This window comes from Drosophila mojavensis, unplaced genomic scaffold, assembly GCF_018153725.1.
Source record: "Drosophila mojavensis isolate 15081-1352.22 unplaced genomic scaffold, ASM1815372v1 contig_136, whole genome shotgun sequence".
In the NCBI taxonomy this organism is placed as follows: Eukaryota; Metazoa; Arthropoda; class Insecta; order Diptera; family Drosophilidae; genus Drosophila; species Drosophila mojavensis.
In genome coordinates, this window is record NW_025318667.1 from 9,168,645 (window position 1) to 9,180,831 (window position 12,187).

At 44.8% G+C, this 12,187-nt stretch overlaps 1 protein-coding gene across 3 annotated transcripts; it reads right to left on the reverse strand.

Annotated features, from left to right (window-relative positions):
• Positions 1 to 354: 354 nt before the first annotated feature.
• Positions 355 to 12,017, reverse strand: LOC6585042 (protein suppressor of sable). 3 transcript variants are annotated; one of them, XM_032732547.2, is made up of 6 exons: positions 11,994 to 12,017; positions 8,779 to 9,133; positions 8,398 to 8,672; positions 5,514 to 7,132; positions 5,294 to 5,439; positions 355 to 3,720 (listed from the first exon to the last, which is right to left on the reverse strand). In XM_032732547.2, the coding sequence occupies exons 1-6, from the start codon at positions 12,000 to 12,002 to the stop codon at positions 1,433 to 1,435; spliced, it is 4,692 nt and encodes a 1,563-aa protein (XP_032588438.1). In that variant the 5' UTR covers positions 12,003 to 12,017; the 3' UTR covers positions 355 to 1,432. The 3 variants fall into 3 exon arrangements, with proteins under 3 accessions (XP_032588438.1, XP_032588439.1, XP_032588440.1); XM_032732548.2 differs by lacking the exon at positions 11,994 to 12,017 and adding an exon at positions 11,335 to 11,512; XM_032732549.2 differs by lacking the exon at positions 11,994 to 12,017 and adding an exon at positions 10,845 to 11,261.
• Between the last annotated feature and the right edge of the window lie 170 nt (positions 12,018 to 12,187).

A 12,187-nucleotide genomic window follows, 5' to 3' on the forward strand; every position in this document is an offset into this window, starting at 1 on the left:
TTATAAGCAAACTATTCAACCATAGCTAAGAGCTGAGCTTTATTTGCTATCAAAAAGTATGGTACTTCAAACTGAAGATATATATAATCTCTGAACGAAACCAATTTACAGCCTGTAAACGCACAGTATGCCTTCTGTTAACGCCGCGTTCAGTCAGTTAAATTGCTGCCACACTGTCAGCAGTTCAACAGCTGACAACACTGATCTTTAAGCAAACGGTGCACGTCATTGCGCGCGCATTTTCAAAATTACATTTTGTAGATGGATTAAACAAATGCAAGCAGTTCACATTTCAGACTTCTTTAATATATACACACATACCTATACATGTGCATATACATATACATATACATATATAATACTTAAAACTTTACGTTTATTTCGTATGCTACAGATTGTTGAATACTACTACAATTACGACTAAGCTTACAATCGTTAACAAACGACTAATATATAAATGTTTTTGAGTTTGTATCAGTACGTAGGCGCTATATATATATTTATCTGTATATATAAGAGTATCCTTATCAACATAGAAAAAAAATAGTCTGCATATATATTAATTATACATATATATATATATATCTATGCTAAAAAAAAAAAAACAATTTTTATAGTTATAATGTACAGTTACATAGCAGTCCAAATCCGATTTTTGTTTTGTATTAGCTAAAAATAGCAACAAACCGATAAAGCTATACAAATGTAACATTTGCTTTCCATATCCTAGTGTGTGTGTGTGTGTATGTGTGTGGATTCGGGGCATATGGGTGTGGGAGGGGCTGTTGTATGTCTTATTTCAGAGGTCAACAGGGACGTGGGCGTGGGCGAGGGGGTTTGGGGCTGGGGCTGATTTGGGCAGTTCATTGATAAACATAAACATAACGCTACAAGTCTTTTTACATTGAAGGGCTTATTGCAAGGCAACGGGGCGCATACATTAACGGCTTTTGGTAAGCCGTATTTGCAGTTGTTGTTCGTGTTGTTGCTTTATTTCCGGACTGCTACCGGGCATATTTTATAGCATTCCCAGTATTCTCTCAGGCATGCACATTTGCTTCCTCACCAGTATTTTGTGCACACATGAACATTTGCTCATTTCCCACTATTCGGAACGTTGCTTCTTGACCAGTATTTGTCGCATACTGTAACATCGGCTTTCTACCAGTATTTCTAGCTTTCAGGGTCTGCAGTGCACCCAGTATTTTCGCACAGTATTTTGTGTGCATATTAACGTTTGATCTTTTCCCACTATTCTGTCATACACGTATGTTCGCCTCCTGCCCAGTATTCGTCGGCTTTCTACCAGTATTTTTAGCTTTCTGTGTTTGTTCGAGCATTGTCCCTTGTTTCTCTTTTCGTATGTGTGTGGTGAATGTTTTTCTTTTTCTCAATGAGAACAGTATTCTCCCAGTATTATCAGAATCTCCATCTAGTTGCGATTGCGATGACCGCCGCCGCCTCCCCGATTCCGATTACCCATAAAATGCCGGCCGCCTCCCTGATTGTTGCCACCCGGTCCGAAGTTCTTGAACGGCCCACCTGGCCCGAGCCCTGGTCCCGGTCCTGGTCCAGGCATTCCATTGCCACCGCCACCACCACCGCCGCCGCCGCCTCCGCCGCCATTGAACGCCACGCCCAGGTTGTTCATATTCATGCCATTCATGTTGTTCATGTTATTCATGTTATTCATGCCGTTCATATTCATATTCATATTGAGGTTACTCAAGTTGTTCAGGTTGTTCAGATTGTTGAGATTATTCAGATTCAGATTGTTGCCGGCGAACGGATTGAACGGATTGTTGTTCATCACGCCCACGCCCACGCCCACACCCATGCCGTGGGGCGGCATGCCCAGGATGCTGTTCGAGCGCTGGGGCGGCGGCTGATTGAACTGCGGCATGCCCATGCCCATGGGCATCATTCGGCCGACATTGGGTGGGGGCTGTTGGAGCATTTGGATAAGATTCGGCGGGGGCTGGGACATGTTGGGCAGAATGGGCGGCAAGTTGGGCACCACCACCGAGGCGACATTCTGGGGCGGCTCCTCGGGCAGCTGAACGACCAGGCCGTTGTCATCGATGTAGATGTGCAGCTTGGCGAAGATCTGCTGCAGCGTCTGGTTGCTCACGATGAAGCTCACGTCGAAGATCTTGTTGGGCGACTCCTGCTGATGGAACTTCTTCAGCTCGGTGAAGACCAGGGCGAGCTGTTGATTCACCATGATCTTGTTATTGCTGCCCAGCTGCTTGTACCAGTTGGAGCTCTGCAGCAGATTGCGTATCTCGGAGATCTGGCGTCCGCTATCGTTGAAGGAGCCGGAACCGGAGCCGGAGCTGGTGCCGGTGCCGGTACCGGTACCGGAGCCGGATGATGATGATGATGTCGATGTCGATGTCGATGATGAAACGTTGGCGCTGCTGACATTTAAATGCGCTCGGCGCGGATCACGACGCGGATCAGTGCGACGCGGATCACCGCCAGTTGCCACGGCTGGCTCACTGCCGGACGAGGCGGCGGCGGCAACGGCGCCAGATGTGGAGGCGTTGGCTGCAGTCATGGGCGGTGGCACATTCATGGCGGGCAATGAAGTTAGTACGGCAGGCGGCGGCGGCGAACTGGGCGTCGACTCCAACCGTTGAGTATCGGGCGAGGCGATGCAGTTGCTCGTCTTGCGCTCGCGACGCTCCGTGGAGAAGCCAGACGCCGTACTGAAGCTGGTGCTGCCATGGCCACGGGTCAGAATTGAGCTAGCGCCACCGGCCGCATCGTCGGTTAGCTCCGGCAGGCCGAGGATGCGGCGCACGCGCGGATCACGCACCTCGCGCTGCTCCTTGTGGCTGGCGCTCTGACGCAGCTGCGAATAGCAGGGCGGCTCCACCAGCACCTCCTGCATCTGCCAGCGTATCGGGATGTGCGAGAAGATGGCCGCATCGATCTCGGTGGCGGGCAAGTAGTGCTTCATCGGCTCGAACGGCAGTCGCATATCGATGTCGCGATCCCGTTCGCGCTTCTGGGCATTCGCGCGCGCATCCTCCAGCGCCGCCTTGGCCGGCTCGTAGTCGTACATGGAGCGACGCGCATAGAGCGAGACGGTCGTCGCATCGGACGCGCCCAGCGATGAGGCACTCGAAGCGGGAAGCTGATCCCCGCCCCCGCCCAGTCCCTTGGGTGATTGCGAGCCCGGCTCGGGCGTCGGGATTGGCGTCATGGAGCGGGAATTCGAATTGGAATAGTGGACGGCATCCAAGAAGCTGTAGCTGTCGCTAGTGGCATTCGCATCATGGCTCTCGCCATCATCAGTCGCCGCATTGTCGCCGCTGTTCGCTCTGAATGGATTGTAGAAGGAGCTAAATATCAGCTTATTAAAGAGTCCGCCTCCAGACCCCGGCGACTTGCTGCCCGATGCGGGCGGACTGCTCTCCCGGTGCGGGTCCGGTGTGCTGGGCGACGATGCAACCGGCGCGGCAGCTGCAGCTGTCGCCAGCGTTGACTTCTGGCCGAGCATGTTGCTCATGAAGGTGGGCAGATCGAACACGGATGGCAGGGGCGGCGCATCCTCGTCGATGTCCGACTGGGATAACGGTTTCTTCTCCTCATCCTCACTGGCACGTTTCGATTTCTTTGACTTGGCGTCCGACTCAGACTCGTCGCCTTCCTCCTCCTCGTTGCCATCGTCGATGACCAGCTGCTCGTCGTCCTCTTCGCGATCATCGTCCACTGAAAACAAAGAAGAGGAGTTTCAATGAATGTTAAGAGAATGACAAATGTTAGTTAACAGCATTGCTTTATAGAAAAATAGTAGAGAGCTATTAACAGCCTCATCACTGTTAGCTAACAGCGCGCTGTTAGCTTTGTATGGTTAACATATTGTATGCATTTTACATCACTACCCAGCAAGCATTTGGAAGACTGTTTTAACAGAAATCGTCTTGATGAGTCTTCTTTGAGTCCCCTTGACGATTAAAAAACGACTAGTCTCCCGGGCGATCGAAAGAAGACTCATAAATGACCCTTCCATATGCTCAAAGTATGATTACTTTAAAATACAAAAACGAAATGCAAAGCAATCGCCAAATGAGCATGCAGGTGATTAAAATATGATCATTGCTTGGTTTTTCTTTGTTCCTATGCAATCATATTCTGCTCGCTTGGCTGATCGAAAATCGATTCTTATCTAAGCTTATATCTAAGTTAAACGGTACTTTTTCTTAAGCACAAGCCGAAATGTGCAAATTTTGTCATTCGAGCGTGAAAGTGCAAGTGAAGTGCAAGTGCGAAGTGCATACAAATAAATTATATCAATTATATCAAATACAAATAAAAAGGTGATTATGTCAGTCAAACAATTACGTCGAGTGGCCAAAAGAGAAGCATATAAACTATTATTTTGTTAGAGCTGCGATCAGAAAAGTTTTTTCGGACAAGGTAGCTTCCGAATACAGCTGGAAGGCGACAAAAATTAAACCATCAGCAGAAAGGTGTTACATTATAGCCGTAATAAAAAGTATGTATTATTTTGGAAAATATTTATAATATTTTTTATTAATTAATATTTTCCCATTTAGATATTGCTAATGAAAAATTTACATGCACGGATAAGGATTTACATACGGTGCTACAAAAGCATTTTGTCCATGCCAATGACAAACTGGCAAAGCGTAGGCGCTTAGAATAATATAAAACATACTTTCTATTTCTGTTATTTTTTGTTTTGAATTTCTATATTTTGTTTTGTATCAATTAACTTTTTTTTGCTGTTATTTTTTAAGAAAATATAGATATATTAAATGAAATTTATATCAAGAAAAAAATTCTTTTCATTGCAAATTATTGAAAATTTCAATCGAATATGAGTCAAAAAATGATTAAATTATGACTCGTGGAAGACTCTTTTATGATTAAAAGATGATTCGTGGAAGACACTTTTATGATTAAAAGATGACTCGTGGAAGACTCTTTTATGATTAAAAACAAGAGTTATAAACGACTCATCAAGAAGAGTCGCGGGTAGGGTACCATTTTCTCCCGACAGAACAGTCTTTTATGATCAGAAAATGAGCGCACATATGACTGTTTTCAATCATCGCGCGAGTCTTTTAAGACTAACTTATGCTCTGTTAAACGCAAAAATGCTTGCTGGGTATTAACAGACTAACAGCATAACACACTGTAAACAGCGTACTGTTAGCTTTATATGTTAAGTAGCTGTTAAGATCATACAACTCTACATACACCAATCCCATCTTTATAGATAACCCTTTAAAAGCTGTTCCTCAGGTCGTCTACTTACGCGGATCGCTGCCTGGAAAGTTGACATGGGCATCCTTCAGATACTGTGTGTAGTCGACCATGATGAAGCCGTTATTGCTGTTGCTATTGCTGTTCGAGCTGAGAACGGTGTTCAGGTTGCTCGAGTCCTGATCCGTCTTACTGGTTCTGCCATGGATACATATAAGGAATGGATACATTAATAGATACCCTATTAAGCTGATTAGAATGGGCATGCTCACTTGGTCTCCGTCGTCGGTGCGGCGGCTGCTGTTGCTGACTGAGGCTTGGCCTCCTCGGCCTTGCGCTGGATCTCACCCAGCTCGGACAGCGTTAGTCCCACCTCGGTCAGCTGACCGAAGGGCACCTGAAGCATCTGCTCCAGATTCGTAATGCCCAGCTTGTTCAGCTTGGCCATGTGCTCGGCGCTGAGCACGTGCGTCAGATTCACCAAATCCAAGTGGGCGGGCAGGGGCTTAGCAGCGGCTGCACTTGGCGCAACGGGGCTTGTAGCCGTAGCAGCTGTTCCTGCTCCAGCGCTTGATCCTGTGTCTGTTCCCGATACCGTGCCCGATCCCGATCCCGTTGGAGCTGTTGCTTCCGCTACAGCTGCCGATCCAGCTGCTGCTACCGTTCCCTTTTCCGCTCCTGATTTGCTGCCCGATTTTTCGGCCCAGCGCGATTTGCGCTTCTTCTCGGGCTTGGAGTCGGCCTGATTCAGGTTGAGGGGCGGGTTGATCACCATGTCGAGCAGCGAGGGTATCACGCCACCAGCAGCTGCTCCTCCTCCTGCTGCTCCAGCTGCTGCTGTCGTCTGCTGTTGTTGCTGTTGCTGCTGCATCTGTTTCTGTTGTTGTTGTTGTTGCTGCAGCTGCTGCTGCTGCTGCTGCAGATTGGCATTGACCGCAGCAATGGCGGCCGCTTGATTGGCCGCCTGGGCAGCTGCCTTGGCCGCCGCATGCTGCTGATCCTGCAGTCGACTGATGCCGGCGCTGGCCAATGTCGTCCACGTATTGTCCATGTTGTACTGGTCGCACAGTTGCTCATGTCGTCGCGTCATCTGGTTGAGCGCAATGTCCCGTGAGATGCGCTTGAAATCGCCCAGGATCTCCTTGGGCGCCGTCTCCATGTGCTTCAGCAGAATGTTGCGCAGCTGCTCGGTCAGCGGCTCGCCGTGATGGAAGAGGCAATCCTCGCCGGCATAGCAGTCCATGCCCAGGTAGTAGTACTTGCACGGGAACTCCTTGTGCATGTAGCTGCACTTGTCGCGCTTCGCACAGCAATCCTTCAGGTAGAACTTGCACAGCTCCAGTTTGCGCGGCTCGCGTGACTTGTCATCGTTGGAGTCGCGACGATTGCGCTTGCCGCCACCGACTCCACCACCACCACCGGATCCTCCGCCACCCGCACCCATGCCAGATCCTCCACCGAGACCGGATCCCCCGCTGCCCATTCCGCCCATGGCTAAGCCTCCATCATGCCGTCTATCCATATCACGATCTCGATCCCGTTCGCGCTCCCGATCCCGTCGCTTGCGTCCGCCGCGATTATCTTTCTCGCGGTCACGCCGGTGACGTCGACGCTGCGCAGTGCCAATGGCCGCCACGTTGGCCGCCTCGTCGTCCGAGTAGGAGTCGTAGCTGCTGTAGCTCTCTGGCGGGGATTCGTAGCTCGGTTCCTCCCCCAGGCCTGGCCAGTCGCTGCCGTAGCGGAGCGCTGCGGCATTGGTTGAGCCGCCTGTGGCGCCACCTGGCGGCGGGCTGCCGCCGCGCACATTCATCATTTCGTATTCGTCCATTTCCATGTCGTCGCTGGCCCCAGCGACGCCGCCGTCATCCATCGAATCGCGGCGCGCACGTTTCTGCGAAGAAGAGCGAAAGAGTTGCGTATCGAAGCACGACTACAAAAATACCCTATAATTATGGGGTGTCCATATGCTAGGCGGACTTGCATATAAGCTTTATGGGTTCCATCATGCATAGTACAACAGTGGATACCCTGTAAATGTTAGCTGATCTGCCTATGTTATGTATCAGTAGCATAGATACCCCGTTTTTTGTTGTCAGTAAATATAGTTACTCATATTTTAGGTGCATCGCTTGCACCTTTACAATGGATACCCTTTACAATGGATACCCTGTAAATGTAAATAGCTGTTCTACCTATGGTATATACCTCTTGCTCTCTGCTATAGGGTATCATTTTTTTTTTCATAATTGTTCTCTTATACATATATACTTCCTCATTATAAAGGGTATTGCAAGTGCATCACTGTACAAATATACCCTGTAAATCTATTATGTGCACTCATTTATTTGATATTTTTGAGGACGTTGTCCAATACTAAGCCAAGAAGTTGAAGAGACATTACATAGTCGATTGGCAGATATCCTATGAATCTTACTAAAATATACCCTATACACATTGCTTTCAATCATGTAATGTTGTACTTGGGGCCTTATATTAGGTATTATTTAATATTGAATATTTAAAATTAGCAGCACAAAAATACCCTATAATTCTATTTAGAACTCAGATATATTTAAATTGGGTATATAAAATTTTTGAAGTAAAGATATATGTATATATGTACATAGTTACTGGGCAGTTCTATATCATTTCTTTTATATTCAATATTATATTAGATATGTATAAAAAATTAATATACATCAGAAATATAAAATAGATACCCTGTATACAAAAATAATATATATATTCATTATATGCAACAATTTCAGAGTATTTAATTGCTGCCATCCTTAAATATTAATAGATTCCCTACAAACATGATGTGCATATGAATTCTGGTTAATTTCTCCCAATTTACAATTACAGAGTGCATACACACACATATACACATACACTAATATGCTGCCTATCACTAACTGAGTTGGCCCAGCTTCAGGCCTCTATTGTGCTGTCGCTGGCGAAGTGGATTTCTAACGTTTCTGCTATTGCTGAATTCGCCTCGCGTTTGCTGCCAAACCAATCGATTGCATTCAATTCGCCTTGCGATTTACGCCGCGAAAGCGAAGCGAAAGGCGGAATTAGCGTCGCTTTAGCACACATTAGAAGGCGGGGGGCCAACGGACGAGAGGGCACCGTTAGCTTAAGGCAACGACCTACCTGATGTTCCTTGTCTTTCTTCTGCTCGCGTTCGCGTTCCTTTTTGCGCTTGCGTCGACGGCTGCTGCGACTTGCCGCCGGCTGCTGCTGTTGTCCCCCAAGCTGCGAGCTATCGAGGCCGATGGCAGCGCTGCCACTGTCACCGATGGCGTTGGCAGCGCTGTCGGCGTCACTGTTATTGTTGTTGCTGTTATTGAGCTTGGGCAGGGGCGGCTCAATGCCCCCCTTCTTGAGCGCTTTGGCAATGGCATTTTCAATGCTGACCGCATGATCATCTGTGAGAGGATGGTGGGGGTGTTTGGGGTTGGAAAAAGGGGGCGCAGTTAGAAAAGGCGTGACAGAGCAGAGCAATAAATATAAGCAAATCCCGTTGATGTTTACCTTCGAGTGGGCGTGGCTTCTTGGATTTGCTATTGTTGGGGTTTGGCGTTTCGCTGGCCATGCCCAGAAATATGACGTCATCGTCGTGCTTCTCGTTCAGGCGCTCAATGCCCACAAATTGGACCTCATCGTTGGAGCCGCAGCCCTTAAAGGCCGTTGGCTTTGATTGTTGTTGTATTTGACCTTGCTGCTGCTGCTGCTGCGGCAGCGGCGGCTTTTGTTGCTGTTGCTCATCCTCATCATCATCATCGTCGATCTCGCCATCCTCGAGATCTTCGGCTAGATTTATTAATGGCGTTTCGCCAGCCACAACGGATGACATATTGCGTTTAGGTTTCGAATTGAGCGAAAAATACTGCAAGAGATATTTAATCGAGGGATTTAGCTAAGCCAGGAGCAGGTCCGATCACAACATTCGACATATATTATATATTGGACGCATATGCATAAAGATTCAAACGAACCGCTGACCACAGTACGGCAAATACACATGTTGCTCGCCTCATTGGCAAGCAACATGTTGCTAAGTCGAAGCGAATCATTGCAGGCACAAACATCAAAAGCAAAATATATATTAAAAAAAAAAAAGTTACATGAAGAAACAACGCTCCATATACTAAACCACATAAACACAAACCCACACACACACACGTACGCGTGATGTGTAAGCAATGTTTTGTCACACATTCACTATTGCACAGCATGCATACTTTCATAGTCGCAGTTTAGCTTTCCATTCACTTAGCACATAACATAGCCCTGTTAAACGCAGAATGTTGCCAGCAACATTATGCACGCACACAGACACTTGTTGCTTGGCCTTACAAATAGATATATATACTATATATATAAAGAGAGGGAAAGAGAGGTAGGAAGAAATCTGCTTACATACAACATGTACAATATTTATGTGATTGATTCATAAAAATGTCTCAATTAAATTAAACAGCATTATTAAATGCGTATTTACGCATTAGCATATTGCAGTTAACGCCGTTATATATAACTGTTATTTGTTTGTATATATGTATATGTATGTATGCATATATAAATATGTTTAATGCACGTTTTTGAGGCCAGCAAAAAAAATACAAAAATGACATACATACATACATGCATAACATATTTTTGCAAAATTCTTGTAGCCCCCTTTAACACAACACACATACACATACAGGCGCATTCATACAAGCATGTGTAAGCGCAAGCAGTAAGCGCCGCTCTGACACGCTCTCCATTCTGGCTGACATATCATGTTGTCTCGCTTGCGCGCATAGCCTAAGCATAAAACGCAAATGCGTGACACACGTACATACAATACACACGAGTGTGAATGCGAGCGTACATCTGATTGTGTGCGCGTGTGTGTGTTTTGGCTAAAGCGTTCGAAATGCATATTTGATATGCATTTGTACATATATATATATATAGATACAGATACAATAACAGTTATAAATTATATTATAAAAATTACACTTTATACTTGTCGCTTTTGTTGTTGTTGTTACAAGTTGCCACATTTTCAGAGCCACGCTGGGCGAAAGTTTTTTTTCTTTACTGCCGCTGCTCGTCTCTATATACTATGATTGTAAAAAAAATTGTGAGTGAGCGGGCGAGTGTGTGTATATGTGTTTGTATGTAATGCGACGCCCCGCATGACACACGAACGAAAAAAGAACGCTACAGCAATGGCCGCTGTGTACCTTTTCATATGAACATGCACAAATGCATGCCCGTGTGTGTGTATATGCTATGTATGCGAATGCATGTATGTATGTGCGTATATATGTATACGCATGTACACAGAGCGGGCCCCGTAAGAAATTTTTCTTGTTAAAGTTAATATTGTAAAGAAAAGAAAAATGGGGAGAATTCCTTGTTAGTTTTTCTTTGCGTTAAGCTGTTTTTTTCTCTCTTCTTGGATTGTTGTTTGACTAGGGAAATGCGGGCGTGGTTGGCAACAAAAACAAAAACGAACAAGAATTTGTTGCGAAAAATTTGAAAAATATAGTTTTGTGCTAGCTTTTTTTGTTGTTTGTTGTTGTTTTTGGAACAATTTCTCTTACGTTTCAGCGTGGGCGTGGTTTGTGGTTACGGAACATTTACAAATTACAGTTATTAATGGTTTATAACATTTCTGTTCAATTTCGTTGCTTTGTTGGTTATATTTTGGTTTTGTCGATTGTTGTTTCCCATTTTTGGGTTGATTTTTGTCTTTTTTTGTTTGCTTTGCTTTTGCGTTTTCTTTTTTTCTGCTTTTGCTCGCTTGGCGTCGTAGAGTTCCCGCTGCTTACATAATGAAGTGGTACAGTAGGTGAATAGATATGCATATATGTATATAAAATATGTGAAGGTATATATATATATATATATATGTACATATACTAGCATACACACATATACATATGGCTATAGCGCAATATGCGTGTGCAAACACACATATACGTATAGCATTTATCGTATGCATATATGTATATATTTATATATATGTGGTATATCTGTATGAGAAATAATTATTTCTTGTTTCTCATTTTTTTTTTTTTTTTTTTTTTGTACATTATATGCAAGCTGTCGCTCTCTTTTTCTCTGACTGTGGCCCTGGCCTCTGTATATGTCTGTCCCTTTCTCTCTGTTTCGCTCATAGACAGAATAACAAATACATTAAATAATTAAAAACTCGTCAACATGAGCGTTGTTAACAATTCAACAATATCTACTTGAATGATTCGTGAAAAGTGCAATCGTATACCACGGACACAAACCAGGGCTGCAAGCTCTAGAGGTGAATTTTGGTATATAGTTTTATTTCTATAAAAAGCTGGCAACACTGACTGAGCCCAATTTTGTATGTCAAATTTTAGCATGACGTTTCTACGAGACGCTTGCAACTGATTTTCCCAATGAACAAAAATGGCAATATATATGTCGTATCAGTTATATCAAATCTGGACTGTAGCATTGTCGATATTGAATTTACAGGCTTGGCGCCACTAGTTTTTAAGTTACATGTTTGGCAGCATTGCCATCGCTGCCCCTGGTGAAATTTGGTCTTTCGATAGGCAGCACAGTTGCGAAAAGAATTCCGCAAATTTGTGTAAACATTATGACACCTATGCAGAAATCTTGATTTATGCTGATATACACAAAACAAGTTGATATATATATATACGGTATTTGGGTTGAGGTGGTCAGCATTGCAGATAACATTATCTTACCTTAGACATAGGCTTAGACCACTCTTTATATCAATGCGCTTGCTAAATATAACTTTTTGTGCTTCAATACAAATAATAATTATTTTTATTTTTGGGAATATTTTTGTTTGTTTTTTGAAAATTGTCCTGCTGCGATGCATGTAACACAGTAATGAACATTGATTTGAAAGTACATAAGTACATAAGTTGCTTTT

Bases quoted from the DNA above. Each gene is read 5' to 3' on its own strand.
- LOC6585042 (XM_032732547.2), bottom strand. The intron at 8,673-8,778 runs GTAAACATCAAC...ATCCTCTCACAG, and splicing joins GAAGCCACGCCCACTCGAAG to ATGATCATGCGGTCAGCATT. The intron at 5,440-5,513 runs GTGAGCATGCCC...TATCCATGGCAG, and splicing joins GCACCGACGACGGAGACCAA to AACCAGTAAGACGGATCAGG.